The 14,953-nt window shown below is 55.6% G+C and overlaps 6 protein-coding genes and 1 non-coding gene across 7 annotated transcripts; 3 read left to right on the top strand and 4 right to left on the bottom strand.

Annotated features, from left to right (window-relative positions):
• Nucleotides 1-769: 769 nt before the first annotated feature.
• TRAVEDRAFT_122197 (SET domain-containing protein) lies at nt 770-2,306 on the bottom strand (the record flags this gene model as incomplete). Its single annotated transcript, XM_008039596.1, has 4 exons — nt 770-984; nt 1,047-1,458; nt 1,516-2,000; nt 2,060-2,306. 4 exons carry the CDS (start codon nt 2,304-2,306, stop codon nt 770-772), a joined length of 1,359 nt encoding a protein of 452 aa, XP_008037787.1.
• A 168-nt stretch (nt 2,307-2,474) lies between these two features.
• Nucleotides 2,475-5,023, bottom strand: TRAVEDRAFT_147434 (peptidyl-prolyl cis-trans isomerase; the record flags this gene model as incomplete). The annotated part of the gene is made up of 10 exons (XM_008039595.1): nt 2,475-3,106; nt 3,158-3,273; nt 3,338-3,453; nt 3,516-3,846; nt 3,904-4,050; nt 4,109-4,214; nt 4,264-4,351; nt 4,407-4,603; nt 4,669-4,771; nt 4,828-5,023. The coding sequence occupies 10 exons, from the start codon at nt 5,021-5,023 to the stop codon at nt 2,533-2,535; spliced, it is 1,974 nt and encodes a 657-aa protein (XP_008037786.1). The 3' UTR covers nt 2,475-2,532.
• Nucleotides 5,024-5,692: 669 nt separating this feature from the next.
• On the bottom strand, nt 5,693-6,431 carry TRAVEDRAFT_121328 (uncharacterized protein; the record flags this gene model as incomplete). The annotated part of the gene is made up of 2 exons (XM_008039594.1): nt 5,693-5,992; nt 6,048-6,431. 2 exons carry the CDS (start codon nt 6,429-6,431, stop codon nt 5,693-5,695), a joined length of 684 nt encoding a protein of 227 aa, XP_008037785.1.
• A 321-nt stretch (nt 6,432-6,752) lies between these two features.
• Nucleotides 6,753-6,838, top strand: TRAVEDRAFT_t72. Its single transcript has one exon. It is a non-coding gene; the product is annotated as a tRNA-Val (tRNA).
• A 299-nt stretch (nt 6,839-7,137) lies between these two features.
• Nucleotides 7,138-8,401, top strand: TRAVEDRAFT_46748 (phosphoglycerate mutase-like protein; the record flags this gene model as incomplete). The annotated part of the gene is made up of 7 exons (XM_008039209.1): nt 7,138-7,176; nt 7,229-7,258; nt 7,320-7,365; nt 7,431-7,438; nt 7,503-8,027; nt 8,079-8,180; nt 8,234-8,401. 7 exons carry the CDS (start codon nt 7,138-7,140, stop codon nt 8,399-8,401), a joined length of 918 nt encoding a protein of 305 aa, XP_008037400.1.
• Nucleotides 8,402-8,571: 170 nt separating this feature from the next.
• On the bottom strand, nt 8,572-8,900 carry TRAVEDRAFT_36836 (uncharacterized protein; the record flags this gene model as incomplete). The annotated part of the gene is made up of 2 exons (XM_008039100.1): nt 8,572-8,703; nt 8,766-8,900. 2 exons carry the CDS (start codon nt 8,898-8,900, stop codon nt 8,572-8,574), a joined length of 267 nt encoding a protein of 88 aa, XP_008037291.1.
• A 190-nt stretch (nt 8,901-9,090) lies between these two features.
• TRAVEDRAFT_147426 (ubiquitin conjugation factor E4) lies at nt 9,091-14,291 on the top strand. Its single transcript, XM_008039593.1, has 22 exons — nt 9,091-9,128; nt 9,182-9,469; nt 9,523-9,595; nt 9,651-9,729; nt 9,779-9,896; nt 9,949-10,473; nt 10,529-10,630; nt 10,682-10,798; nt 10,854-10,952; nt 11,012-11,135; nt 11,189-11,346; nt 11,400-11,602; nt 11,654-11,746; nt 11,801-12,036; nt 12,086-12,130; nt 12,186-12,267; nt 12,325-12,974; nt 13,029-13,178; nt 13,235-13,660; nt 13,724-13,835; nt 13,897-14,081; nt 14,142-14,291. Exons 1-19 carry the CDS (start codon nt 9,096-9,098, stop codon nt 13,345-13,347), a joined length of 3,288 nt encoding a protein of 1,095 aa, XP_008037784.1. The 5' UTR covers nt 9,091-9,095; the 3' UTR covers nt 13,348-13,660; nt 13,724-13,835; nt 13,897-14,081; nt 14,142-14,291.
• The last annotated feature ends 662 nt before the right edge of the window (nt 14,292-14,953 follow it).

Below are 14,953 nucleotides of genomic sequence, written 5' to 3'. Positions count from 1 at the left end.
GAGGGGGAGAGGGGTGGTGCGGGCAGGTCGGTGAGCGGGCGGCTCAGCGACTCGTCCGCACCCCCCGCGGGGCTGCGTTATATTAATGCTTGGCTCAGCGGTTCCCCGACGCACCGCTGAATGGGCAGTGACACTCGGCATCAGCGAACCGCCTCGGATACACTGGCGTGCTACGATGCGAGACTCGCCCGGGATTCTGGCATATCATCTGCGCCGGCTCTGCAGCGAAGGCATGCCTAACGGGCGCAGAGGTGCTCTAAAGCCGCAATGACGGCCTTTCTGCATCGAACGTGTCTATGCGGTGTCAGCGGTCTACTATGACCTACGTGGTATGCATTCATTCCATCTGTAGTATGCACATACGATTCTGGTTCTACTAGGGCTTGGGCGCGAGTAGCCTCGTGCTATACATGTTGACTATACCACACCGTGTCGGCAGTGGTACACAAATCATCACACTCACTCAAATATGTGCCAGCGGATTCGCTGGAGCCATGTGGGCTATGGCTATGTTCGCACACGCTTTTCTTCATGTTCCTCGTGCCAATGTCGGGCGCTTCTGCATTACCACCACCCGGTGTGCCGCACTATCACCGCGGCGGGAACATCAAGCATGTATTGCGAGCTTACGGACCATTCTATGATGGATAGCGCGCTCGGTGTGAGCTCGCAATGGAAAGCAGATGCAGATAAAGGCCGGCTCATTCGTTCCATCATGGCCGACGGGCTGCTTCGCCTCTCACCGCTCGTAAAGTCTGGGAGGCGACTTTCATTCACTAGTAAGCGCGTCTCGCAACACGTGGATCTCCTCCAACGGCCCTCCCGCGTCTCCCTCCGGCCCAAAGTTCTGCAAGACCGACGCAGCGATCTGGAGGAACCGCCTCGTTTGTGCCTCCAGGACTTCGCTCTCTCTGGCCGGCATATCAGGTCCCGCGGAGCAGATGACGTTCCAAATGGTCTTCGACAGCTCCAGGGCATGCATTCCTACCGCGACATCATGTTAGCGTCCGGGATCTATAGAAGTAATGGCACCAATGATTGCTCACCTATCTGGGGATATTGCGGCGGATACACTACGACGTACAGTGCGAGCAGCGTGAGGCCGGCCTCGACCGCGTCGACGTAGGGCCCCTCGTGCGATGTCTTGCTGAACACCTCTGAGAGCGCAGGCAGGTACGTCTCGTGGAAGACGGGGTGCAGCGTCGTAGGCATGCTCTCAAACGTTCCTGGGGCTGTTGGCACCCGCATTGACTGTGCGTCGGCGCCGAGAGCAAATGTACGAAGCGCGACCTCGAGAGCGCGCAAGGCATCGCTGCCTCGCTCGGGAGGAGCGTTTACTGGGTGTATGCCGCTTTGGAAGCGACAGAGTCTGCAGTCGCAATTGAAGCTGTAGTTCACCTCGAGCGCCTCCTGTCGGGTCTGGTATGGCAGGGCGGGGTCCAGGTACGGAATTGTGATCTGCGATACGAATTAAGCTTTAGCGACAAACCCAAGGTGTCGTTCAGGTGTGCACACCTCCTCGCCCTCGGCGATATCCCGGAGAGCGACGACTTGCATCGCCACCGGCTCCGAAGCTCTGATAATGTACTTGCAGGCTGCGTTCGGGATGCACGAGTGGTTGAACAGACGGCTGGCCAGAGGGAAGACGCCATGGGCGTACGCGTTCAGGTGGGAGTGCAGGGCGAAGTTATTGTTGCCGAATCGCCCATAGAGTTCCTTGGCTAGGGAGAGGCTCTCGGAGGGCAGAGCACCTTTAGGCAGGCAGAGTGGTAGCTCGAAGACGTCCGCTCGAGGGCCCTTTAACAAGTCGAGAAAGGTCGCATGAGGTCCACTGGTGCTCTGTCCGGCGCGCCATGATGCAGAATCTGCGATCATCTGCGAGAGCAGGAGCGCGTCCACTTGGTCGTGCGGTGTTAACGCCTGATACTCGTTCGAAGTGGTGAGCGTGTTGAAGTTCTTGCAAAGCTTCTTATGGTGCGCTTTCCACGCGCCCATTTGACCTATCGACAACAACAAGAAATGAGCCAGCAGAGTCAGCAACTTTGTGAGCGATGCGCACATAGTGTTCCGCAATACCAGAACGACGCGCACCCTGAACATCGCTTGAGCGTTACCGCGTCCGACTGTAGTATATGGCACGCGTCGCAGCGTTTCCCTTTCTCTGAAGGCAAGAGGCAAGTGGCGAGACCAGGGATGGTTGCGATCACCGAGCCCGATGGCAAGGCTGAAGTCGCCACCGCTGCATTGCGAGCAGTTGCATGGGATGCGAGGCGGACCTGAGGGGGCAAGACTTCTGATAAAACCATGTATACCTTCCAAGTCTATGAGGGTCTGCTGACGGGCGTAGGTGGTTAAGACTAAGTTAGATGTCGACTTCGATGCAAAGTTCGAACCGTCAAAAACTACCATCCTACAAGCGCCCGAAAAGGAGGAGCACTTACTCAGCCCACCGCCACCGGCGTCGTGTTCAACAGCACCATGGTATCGTTACACAACCCTACTACGAGAATACAAGATACACGAAGCCACAGGTTACTCGATATCTATGCTGACGATCTTGATGTCCTCGTACGGCTTGTCCACCTTGTTCGTCTTCACATTCTCGATCGCGTGCACCACCTCCAGCCCAGACAACACACGCCCAAAGATTGTGTGTTTTTTGTCCAGCCACGGCGTCGCAGTCGTCGTGATGAAGAACTGCGACCCGTTCGTGCCCGGACCCGCGTTCGCCATGCTGACCGTGTACGGCCTGTCGTGCTTCAAGTCGTCCGAGAACTCGTCCTCGAATTCGTGTCCCCAAATAGACGATCCACCCGTGCCATCGCCGAGGGGATCGCCCGTCTGGATCATGAACTTCGAGATGACACGGTGGAAGATCACACCCTCGAAGTACCCGCTGCGTGCATGGCCCACGAAGTTCTCCACGGCTTTCGGCGCTTGTTGTGGGAACAGCCGCAGATGCATGTCGCCGAGTGTCGTGTGGATCGTCGCGCTGTTCGCAACGGGCGAAGGGCCTCCGCGGATGGCGGGCGCAGAGGAGGCGATGGACTGCTCTTCGCGCGTTGGGCGCTCGTTGAACACGTCGCGGTCGCCGGACTTGTCGTCCCTGAGATATTGGTCAATGCGATGTTCGAGAACGACGGATGTCACTACTTACTCGGGTTCGGATCGCGTGAACATGTAGAATCGTGGTTTCTTGTAACCCGTACAAATCAGTGTCGGATCACGCACGGACTTTTCGGCCAACAAGGGATTCGACGAAGCTACAGCGGCCTGTAGTTGCAAATTGTCAGTGAATGCAGAGAGCTCGGTGTCATCGCATATCGCATATACCTACCGCTGTAGAGCGGCCCTTTTTCGCTGGGGCGCCTTGGTAGAGGGTCAGGTTCATGAACCGCACCGTCTCATCTTTACCGAGCAGTCGGACAACCCTGTTGGTGACCGTGTTCACGACTGTCGTAGATACAAAGTCAGGATGCATTGCATAACTGACATGGGGACATTCCAGCACGTACCCTTGATCCCAAGCAAAGTGGGATAGATCACGAACGACCCGCTCTCGTCCCAGACCGCATTGATCCACATGCCGGGTATCCGGTCATCCGGTCCAGGCAGCTCCAACTCGCGCTCGGCCGCCAGCCGACGCCCGAACTCCATGTCCTCGACCTTGTACACGGCCGTACCTGCTTGCTGCATCTCTTGGACAGCCGAGAGCGACTCGTCGTACTTGCGCGTCATCTTTCCGGAGAGGAAGGAGAATATCCGTATTTGACGATCGGGTAGCGAGAATGTGACGAAATGGGTCGAGTCGGGCGAGAGGCTGATGCACGTTGGCGTGGATTTCGACTGTGCGGGAATGAGATCATAAGATATGAGAAGATGTGGGGAGAGCAGATGATGTACCTTCTTGAACTCGTACAGGTCCGTTTCGCTTTTGTAATTCCACAGGCCGTGGACGTTTCGGGGCAGCTCGAAGGGCTCCAAAGGCTGCCAGTACTCCACGAATCCGCCCTCGTCTGCAGATATGACACAATCATATCTGTCGCTGTACTATACGCTCGTGAGCACTTTTGAATCGCATAAATTCGGAGAGACAGATGAGACCCACTGTCATGATATGCACCGGGAATCGGTGCAACTTGTCAATCGTCTCAAGTGGTTTCCCGTCCCCTCGGCCGTCGTATAGGCGGATGACCCCAGTGCCGCGCTCTGAGCTGGATAATGGGTCAGTATGCCTATATGCGAAAAGTAGGGTCAACGTACATGGCGAGAATTCCCATAGCTTGCCCTCGCTTGTGCACCCAGCAGCACGCGTGCGGGGTATAGCCCAGCTTGAGCATGTTGATCATGTCTACGCCGGAAATGCGCTCAGGGTGTGTCAAAGGGGAGCAAACGGCGCGCCTTACCGAAATTCACAACATCGAATACCTTCGCGCTCCCATCCTCCGCGACGCTGGCGAACAGCTGCCCATCCGCACTCGCGGAGACCGCGACGACCGGGGCCAAGTGTGCACGGTAAAGCTTCACGAACTCAATGCCGTGCTCTTGCTTCTTCCATAATTTCAGAATACCGTCTATGGACGTCGTCACGAGAAACTCCGTCCTGCGCGCGGGGATTTCGAATAAGCCATCGGGTGAAGGAAGGCTAGAGTTGCGCGACCCACGCACCTTGTCATGACGGCGAAGTTGACTACATCTCTGTGCATGAAACTCTTCGAATAGCGGTCCGTGCCCGGGAGGTGGTCAAGGTACAATTTCTCATGAGGGAGGACTGCGACGGTGTTCAGGACTTTCTGTGGCATACCGCGTAGGGAATAGCGCACTGACCTTTGCGCTTTTTCTTCGCTACAGGACCTGCTGCATCTACAGGCATAGGCATTGGTCCGACGTCATCATCGCTGTCGTCCTCTGCGTCCATAGGATCGGGTTGCGCCTCCACCTCTTTCGCGCTATGTTCTTCGGCCTCCTGGCCATTCCTGGACCGTTTCCCCAGCACAGACGCGTCGTTTTCGCTGTCAGACATGGTCACTCGCACAGAGTAGATATATAGTTGTAAAGCAGGGGAATAACGGGAGCACCAGTCAGAGCAGAGTATGAAGCAACGTCGCAGTTGGAGTCCGAGAGACAAGTCGCACAAGCGCTGGGCGAGACGCGTCCCGGACACCGCGGACCGTTATATGGCCACTTCTCCTCATGCACTACCGCTACGTACATGCAGACAGCCACCTCAAGGTAAGGTGATAAATAACTCCTTTCGTGGTCCATGGGGTGTGTATAGAATGCTACATGACAAGACAGTCATCCTTCCCTCCTCCTTCCGCCAAGATAGCCTTCTCTTCCTCGGTGATGGGGAGACCCTTGCGCGCTCGCTCCTGGATAGCCTTCCTCCTACTCTCCCTCTCCGCCTTCGCCCGTCTAAGATTACCAATACAGGTCCAACATTAATAGTTCACATAGGATACCGAGGATAGCGATACAGGTTGCCGGTGATTACGCCATGCCGAAGAGCGGAGGCGGGACAAACGATAGGGTAGATGAAGCAGTCGGTTTCGGAGAGCAGCGTTGCGGTGGGTCGTTGGAGGTGTCATTAGCGTCGTCAGCGGTAGGGGTTGGAGGAGAAGGCATCGTGAACAGAATGGTGTGACTGCAGCTCTGTGAGTGATCCACTGGCGATATATGAAAGGACGTGAACTCACCGATCGGTGGCCGAAAACGGATTAGAGCGTGAAGCGGATGCGACGGGCTTTGGGGCAGCCGCTGGTGGCTTGCTCTTGCTCTGCGCTTGGTTGCGCGAGGCGGGGGAGGCCGCATTGGTCGATGCAGCGGCACGCTTAAGAGCAGCCACTGCGGCGGCCGAAGCAGCACTTGTCTGGTTCGAGACGTTCGTCCATGTCTTAGCAGTAGGTGAAGTCTTAGTAGAGGACGAAGGCAGGTCGGCACAAGAGTGGTCGGCGGGGAAGCGGTGCTGTGGACAGTACTGGTGCTTGCATGACTGTGAACGCTGTCAGTGACCTAGGGCCGCAGACTTTGAAACAATAATTACTTACATCGCATCGTATAGGAGCAAACAACACCTTTCCGCACTTCGGACGAGCGCAAGTCGGCGTAGACTTCGCCTTGGCCGACTTGCCTGTCATGACAGAGCATTGTGTATTGATGTGCTGCTCCATGCGGATGTTGGGGTCCTGGCCCGGAGGAATGGCCACTGGGGTGTTGCATATTGGGCAGGATGGGGCAATTCGGTCGAGCTTGGCGGCGTCGTACTTCTCGCAGTGGTGAGCGGTCGGAAGGAAGTGGTCACCACAGTACGCGTGTGCGCAATGTTGGCACTTGAAGGGCAAGAAGTCCACCACGAGACAAGACGCTTCTGAGCATTGCTTTCCAATGTCGAGGAGCTGGTGGTCGCGTTCAGGAGTGGCAGAACCGGACATCGTGTGTGGTTGGGTCTGAGTAGATTGAGGGTATAGTGCGAGTAGACGTAGTTGTGGTGATAGTGGTGGTATGAATGAGGGGAGCTTGCGAGTACAAGGCGGATTTATAACGCGACTTCGGGGACGCGCGTCCACCGTCAAAGGGGAGGACGCGCAAGCCTGCCAAGTGGTCGAGGGCGAGGGAGGAGGTCAAGTCGGTCAGCGTCCTGACAGAGCTCTCACATAAGGAAGGAACGCAGGAACCTTCGCGTAACAGCTGGAGTGCCCTTATAGTGCTCTTTGATGATATATGTATTGTATCGTTGAATAATAATCTTCGATGGGTCGGTGGCGTAGTTGGTTATCGCATCTGTCTAACACAATAGGTGGCGCACAGAAGGTCCTCAGTTCGATCCTGGGCCGACTCATCTTTTAAACCCTTTTTGCTCGCTCCCTGAAGGCTCAATGCGACCGTAGATACCCTCAAGAGGTATGGACGGACCAGCCCGTCCGGGAAACAAAATATCACCGCGGTATAATAGGAGGAAGCGGTACTAACGCACACAGATTACACACGTGGGCCAGGACTTCTATGAGGCCTAGGGTACCGCCCTCCACCGTCCTCTGACTCGGAGTCCGGCACGCCTCCGACGTGCGTTAACTCATGATCGGTATATAATGCAGACCACAGCCCCAGGTTGTGATACACAACTTGGAACAGACCGCCATGTCCGCTGAAGCCGCCCCGACCCTTACCGTGACCTTTGTGAGTGCGGTTTTGTAGCCGAGTCAACGCTAATTTAACCATTGCCATGCAGATCAGACATGGAGAGTCTACCGACAACTTGGTCAGTACTACCGATGCACAGCGTTGGACTAACATCTAGCAGAAGCTGACATTGAGCTCAGCGAAGCGTGTGGGCAGGATGGAAGGATGCACCACTATCCAATCACGGTGAGTACCGTATGACGGCCGATACCTCACATATATCAAGGCATTGACCTGACTGTGGAACTTAGGAATGAACGTAAGGTCCCACCAAGTGGCTGGCTGCAAGGATATCGTTTGCTTTGACTGACGCGGTATTTTAGCAAGCGAAAGCAGTCGGAAAGTCCTTGTCCGACACCCGTTTCGCCGTCGTATACGCCTCGCCGCTCAAACGCGCCCTGTGGACCGGTCAGGCTGTCCAGGAAGCACAATCCGAGCCGAAGCCGCCTCTGGAGACCTCCCTCTTGTTGCGCGAGCAGCACTGGGGCGTGGCAGAAGGCGAACCGTGGCAGTGGGGCCACACCGCCGGCCTTTCACTAGAAGAACACTTCGCCAAGCAGCTGTACCCCGTGCTCCATGAGCGCTGGCAGAAGTTTCCCGAGGGCGAGAGCCTGGACGACCTGTTCACGCGCGCGAAGCAGGCGATAGACGAGCTCATAATGCCGCACGTCTGGAGCGCGGCCAGAGAGGGGAAAAAGGGCATCCACATCGCTATAGCGAGCCATGGCCTGTGCATTAGCGAGCTCGTCCCCGCTCTGGTCATGAAGGATGAGAGCGGAGTCCATCCGGGAGAGAAGTTCAGGGGATTGCAGAACACAGCGTGGACCAGGGTCACCGTCAACGTCAAGGTATCGCCAGCTTTCCATGCTCCGTTGCCGGGCACTAATTCCCATCCCAAGGGTGCCAAGGAGGGAGAGCCGCTTGACTTTCCAGATAACGATCCTCCGAAATTACAGGTTCGGGTAACGGACTTTAACCGCCATGAGCACCTGGACGCTGTGGTAAGCCTCGCCGCATACAGGAATGCGTCTACGTGCTTGATATTGCATTGCAGAAACGTCAGAAAGGAGGCGTCGGGAGTGCCGGCTACGATCCTAAGCAGCAGGACATTCGTGCATTCTTTGGCGGAGCGAAGGTCCCAGCCAAAGGAGAGGCAGCTGAGCTTGAAGAAGGCCGAAGCGAGAGTAACGCAAGGGACGAGGTTGATGTGGATATCCAGTAATTCGCCTGCGACGTGGTCATCACTGCGAATTAGACGGCAGGGCGTAAGCTACGGTATAGATATATCTACATAGCCAGATCGTTTAGACACGTCAAGTGAAGAGAAGCAGGTTGACTAGAAGAACTCACCACAACTGAAGCGACCTGCAATTAGACCCGTAAGGTATCTCTTCAGGGCGAACCGTATGGGAGGAGCTTCTTCAGCCGTGTTGTTTGTGACCCGTGAGAGTACGCTGTCTGGCTCAAATCGTTTTTCCGTCCAGCATCCTTGTTCACATTCAAATGCTTATGGCCAGCCTTCCCCTGAGAACATAACCCGTTTGTTATAAAGTTGTACACGCAGATATGTACACCAAAACACGTACCCGCTTGAAGATGCCCGACGCTATCGACCTCCACCGCTTCTTCGCGCCAGAGTGTGACTTGAGCTTCGGGAACTGTGCCACCGCGGACGTCGAGAACATCCGCGTCGTCGCCAAGACGCGTGAGAACAAGAACATTGTCGGACGCCCGCGTAAAGGAAAGGAGGCACTAAGAAACAATGAACAGAGCCAGCAGGCGGTGGGAGGAGTGAACAAGGAGGACCGCGACGCGAGCGGAGTGTGTAACGCGGGCGTCTGTCTACTGCACCCTGATCGCGAGCGGCAGCGCGATCGAGTACACACCTCGTTTCTTTCCACCACCATCCCAACACCATGAGTACTACGCCTCAGGAAGACGCTGACCGGGTACGGACACTCAATGAACTCTTCTAGAAAGAAATACTGAACAAGAGGGACAGATCCGTCTGAAGCGCCTCGCTAAGCTGCAGGGGGCCGCGTCCGCGAGCACCACCCCCACCGCGTCCACCTCTGCCTCGCCGGCTCCGTCACCCACGCCACCCCAGCCTAAGCCTACACCTCCTCCACGGGCACCCGTTGTGCAAAAGCGGCCAGCGGCACCGCCCGTAGCTGCGCCCCCACCTGCGCCATTGAAGAGGAAGGCACCGGCTGTGGCCGCGCCCGTGCATCTCGATCTACCGACTTGGGAGGATCAGACTATCTCAAATGTGTTCAATGTCACACTCAAGGTATTTTATGTGTCGCGTCGCGCCGCCGTGCTTCAGTTTGACGGCGTTTGTAGAAAGAGGTTGCGGAGAGGACCGCATATGAAGTGGTGTGGCTGAAGTCCTTGGCGGAAGAACTGCAAGGAGAAGGTACGGAGATCACCGCATATGTGTTTGCGAATATCCACTGAGCTTCTTTTTGAAGGTGTACCACTTCAACTCAGTTCCGAAATTGCTGACCGGACCCTGATCGCACGCTTGGAGATGGACCCACAATCAATGTCGTATGTACACTGGCAGCTGCGCGTCTCTCCTACACTCACACTTTTATAGTGATGATCTTGAATACTTGCCCGTGTTGGCATCGCTTCCACCGCAACAAACCGTGACTGAATATCTAGTCAAGTGTTGGAAACGCTTGAACACGGTCAGAGCTGTGCTGCCTAGGAAGGTTCGTCCTTTAGTTCTACTGGACGACTGGGCGTGTATTGAACGGTCTACAGAACTATATCCCGCTAGAACAACAACAGGCCTCAGAGATCCTGGACAAGTTGCGCGACCTGATCATTAGCTACACTGGCTTGACTCTTCAGGAACCGGAGATGTTCCCTCAGCCGCCTGGGAAACTCCTCGGTCCAGCAGAACTCGTCCCCTCGCTTATGTCTCTCTCAACACTGTCGGGGCCATACCTTGCAGCATCGGCGTCTCACACACTCCTCGATGGTTCGGAAATCGAGCAGTTCCTGCAAGATCTTGCACGACGCTTCGAACCCGACAATGAGATCGACGGCGTGCTTGGCCCGGTGGTCGCGCAGCTCTGTTTCCACCCCAGCGTCCGGGAGGGCTTTACGAACGACGGATGGCGCAGCGTCGTCAGCGGCTTGGAGGCGCTGATCAGTGTCAAACCGATTGCAGCCATGATCACTAGGTTGCCGGAGTGGAATCCTGAGAACGTGCCTGCACCCTTGTTCGAGAAGTCGAGCTTGCTTGGCCCGTTGCTTTCACTGGGAGTATTTGAGCGGGAGTGGGTGAGTTGGATAGAGATTTTTCCACGGAGACATCATTTAACCACTCGCTCTCTAGCCATCCATCGCGAAGACCTACTTCTCAAACCACGAAACACGGCCACAAGGGGAGATGAGCTCTGCGACTGCCAGTCTTCGCGGAACGCTCAAGACTGTCCAGGTCGGTCTTTCCCGGTACAGTGATGACGCAAAAACTCCTTACACTCTACAGGCATCTCTATTCCAAATCTTCAACTCTTTGGTCCGTGCCTCTGCAGAGTCAAGAGAGGGCGTCTTGCAATACTTTGCACGAGCAATCAACATCAACCGGAAGCGTGCTGGCATGCAGGTTAGCTGAATATCTACAACAAGTTCATGGTCCACGCAACTTACCATAGACATAGGTCGATCCAGCCACGGTCTCAACGGACTCCTTCATGATGAACTTGCAGATCATTCTCCTTATGTTCTGCGAGCCGTTCATGGATGCTTCATACAGCAAGGTGGGCATATTCACAGCCAAAGAAGGTACAATGCACGGGTGGCTCATCGTTGTGCGCAGATGGACCGGATTGACAACGCCTACTATGCGCACTCCTCCCGGATTGACCTCAGCGACGAGACACGTATCAATGCTACCAATACCGAGGCTGACGAATGGCGCCAGCAACAGGCACCATCGACAGGTGCCTAACCCCGTAATCGTTGTTGTTTACCCTGCTAACGCCGTCCTCGGTAGCACCACCCAACTTCATCACCGAGATTTTCTATTTGACGCTTGCTGCAAGCCACATCGGTCAGCAAAAGATCGTCAACGTCGTCGAAGAGTTGGGGAAGCAGTACGATGAAATCCGACGGCATCTGGAGCTGTTGAACGGGGATCAGTCTTGGAGAGGCGTGAGTGGTTTGCTGAGCGTTATGGCTTCATGTGTGCTGACGCATATATGTAGACGCCTGGTCAAGCACAGACTGAGGCGGCCATCAACGCGGCGAAGGCACAGCAAGATGCGATATATGCGGCAGAGAAGGCGTATGAAGCCCAACTGGGCGAGCCCGAGCTCATCTTCCGCACGATCTCGTTCGTGAACTTCGTTTCAACTTGGGTTATCCGATTCGTCGACCCGCGCAAGAAGCATCCCAACCCTCCCATCGAGTGCGTGAAGGTCGTTATTGCACTATATCTTTGACTGACGAACTTGAACAGCCTCCCGCTGCCGAAGGAAGTTCCGACAGCGTTCCGCGTCCTACCTGAGTATGTTATTGAGGATGTCATCGAGTATCACCAGCACATCATCCGGTGAGTGATAATCTTATTCTGACTCGCGATTAATATAGCTAATGCCGGTTGCAGGCATAGCCCCAATCAGCTTGAGTTGTCGGGGAAGAACGAAATGCTCCTCTGGTGTCTGACCTTCCTCAGCTCGACATGGTACATCAAGAACCCGTTCCTGAAGGCGAAAATTGTCGACGTGCTCTTCTTTGGGACCTGGAGTTGGGCCGAGCATCGTAGCGTGCTCACTACCCTGCTCAACACTCACCCGGTTGCGTTGAAGCACCTCATTCCCGCACTCATGAACTTCTACATTGGTACGTTGAGATGACATCAAATCCTTACGGATTACTCAATTTTCTTTAGAGGTCGAACAGACGGGCGCGAGCTCCCAGTTCTACGATAAATTCAGTGAGCTGGATACGCATCATGCTGATTCCAAGCAAATGTTGACGAGACGGCATAGACTCTCGCAGGAGTATCGCGCACGTTTTCAAGATCATCTGGAACAACCAAGCCCACCGTGATGCTCTGAAGAATGAAGCAGCGTGAGTTCAGGTGTTACATCGTACAATTCGTGGCATTGAAAAGTCTTCGTTTACTAGACACAACTCCGACCGATTCGTGCGCTTTGTCAACCTGATGATCAACGACGTCACGTACCTCCTCGACGAGTCGCTCTCCGACCTCGCGAAGATCCACGAGCTCCAGACCGAGATGAAAGACCGAGCGACGTTCGACGCGCAGCCAGCGCCATACCGTCGCGAGCGCGAGGGCCAGCTACGCACGCTCGAGCGGCACACGAGCACATACGTGCAGCTCGGGAGCAACACCGTGGACCTGCTCAAGATCTTCACCGGCGAGACAAAGTCGCCGTTTATGGTGCCCGAGATTGTGGACCGCCTCGCGGCGATGCTCGACTACAACCTCGACGCGCTCGTAGGCCCGCGGTGCCAAGACCTGAAGGTGTCCGACCCGGAGAAGTACAAGTTCAACCCGAAGCAGCTCCTCAGCGACCTACTGCAAGTGTACCTCAACCTGAGCGACCAGGGCGAGTTCGCGCGCGCGGTCGCGGCGGACGAGCGCAGCTACAGGAAGGAACTGTTCGAGCAGGCCGCGGGCATCGCGCGGAGGAAGATGCTCAAGTCCTCGGACGAGATCGAGAAGCTGGGGCTGTTCGTGCTGAAGGTCGAGGAGACCAAGGCGACACTGCAGGCAGAAGAAGACCTCGGAGAAATCCCTGACGAATTCTTGGGTAAGTCCGCACCTACCGTAGTAGCCGTTCAACACTGACCACCTCATCGTGCAGACCCGCTGATGTACACCCTCATGCGCGATCCCGTTACGTTGCCGTCCTCGAGGGTGGTCGTGGACAGGGCCACGATCAAGTCGCACCTGTTGTCTGATACGAAGGACCCCTTCAACCGCGTGCCTCTGAGCATGGACGATGTCATCGCCAGTACGTGTTTGTCCGCTGAATGCTGTCGCCAATGCTCACACATCTATGCGCCACAGACGTCGAGCTCAAGCAGCGCATAGACGCGTTCCTATCAGAGCGACGCAACAAGAACACCGCGTTCGACAAGCCCGCCGAAGACGTCGTGAACATGGATATAGCGCAAGAGTAAAACCGTCATGTGTAGCATATTTGTACGCCAGTCATTGTACCCGTTTGAACATCATCATACCAGTGCCAGAACAATCCCTCGAATATCAGTGCTGTCTCCCGAGCCCCCTAGCAGAAATGTGTAGTTGTAGTAGTGGACATCAGTCGATAACTGTGTAGCAGAGCCATGTGTTCTAGAATACAGGAGCGTCTCGCAGGAAGAGCCGTTTCTCCTCCTTCTGCACCCATCGCGCGATTGAGTTCGCCGCACCTATCGCTGCACTCTTAGGTAGGTTTGGGGACAGTGCAAGGTATAGTTCGAACGGCTGCGTGATCTGCGGACCGATAAGGCGCATAGATGAGTCGGGCACGACCAAATACAAGCGGGGTGGACGCACCCATCCCATTACGCTCTCTTGGCTCGTACGGATGTACTGCAACTTGAGAGTGCGCTCCTGGCCGGACTTCGCGTGTATAGCATCGAACAGCGTCTGGTATAGCGTGATGAGGCTAAAAAAGTGGCGGTCAATAAACTAATTCGTGTATACCGTAACCTGCGAGGGACACATACCGGCGCTTCTCATTGAGACTGTCGTATGGCTCCTCATAGGTGGGCATCGTGATTTGCACGTGTGATCTCGACTTGTAGACGAAGTGCCGCAGTCCGGGCACGCCCAGGCTAGACACGGAGTACTCGGTATCGCCCTGTATGATGGCCTTGGACAGCGCCCTCAATAGGCCGTCGCTGGCGAGTCTCTGCATCAAGCAATCCGTGGTCACGACGTTTCTTAATCTGCCAGACAAGGAGGCACTGACCTGAGAGACCGTCTCGCACCACCCCCTGACTGCTTCGAAGTCCGCGTTCCCCACACAGACAAGGCCCACCTCGGCGCCGCGACCAATGGCGATGCCGACAGGCATGCTCTGCCCGCTCGACGCATCGTCCTTTTGTTGTGTTTCCTCGGCATCCGGATCGGGTGAGGGGGTACCCACAGATCCTTTAGGCGATGTTGGTATACGAGGCGTGTCTTGGCCGTCGGTACGGGGCAAGAACGTGACGTACGCATTCACGAATGCGGATGAATTGAACTTCGGAAGACACACAGGTAGCCATGAGGCTGCGGCAGAGGAATTGAGGATGGATGGCGAGTGTATGGTATTGACTAGTATGTGGAGATCTGCCGTGGCCATGTTTGTATGCTGGTAGGTCGCTGAGGAGACGACAGTACTCACCGGAGGGGTGTATAGAATGCTTCTTTGGCCGGACCAGGGTGATGATACGTCCTTGCGCAACAAGCACCACGTAAAGCATTTCCTTCACTATACGTGAGCGAGTCATAGTACGACGTGCATGTGCTTGCATACCTTGATCTTTGATGTGGGCACTAGCACGTCAGCTACGGATTTTCGCAAGACAGGATCAAGCCTTAGGCATTGCAACGACGAAGTGCTCATGGCCAAGTCCCACTCCAACCTCGCTAGAAGGGAGTATAAAAATGGCTCCGCACCTGCAGAACCAGGGTCAGTCTGGGAGGGACAACTTTCTGCACTCTTTACGAACCCCCTAGGAGCCTGCGAAGGTCGAAATTCCGCCGCTGCTCGAACATGCGCCGGAGCTGTTCAGCGGA

This window comes from Trametes versicolor, assembly GCF_000271585.1.
Source record: "Trametes versicolor FP-101664 SS1 unplaced genomic scaffold TRAVEscaffold_5, whole genome shotgun sequence".
Lineage (NCBI taxonomy): Eukaryota > Fungi > Basidiomycota > Agaricomycetes > Polyporales > Polyporaceae > Trametes > Trametes versicolor.
This window is presented reverse-complemented; position numbering and strand designations above follow the sequence as displayed.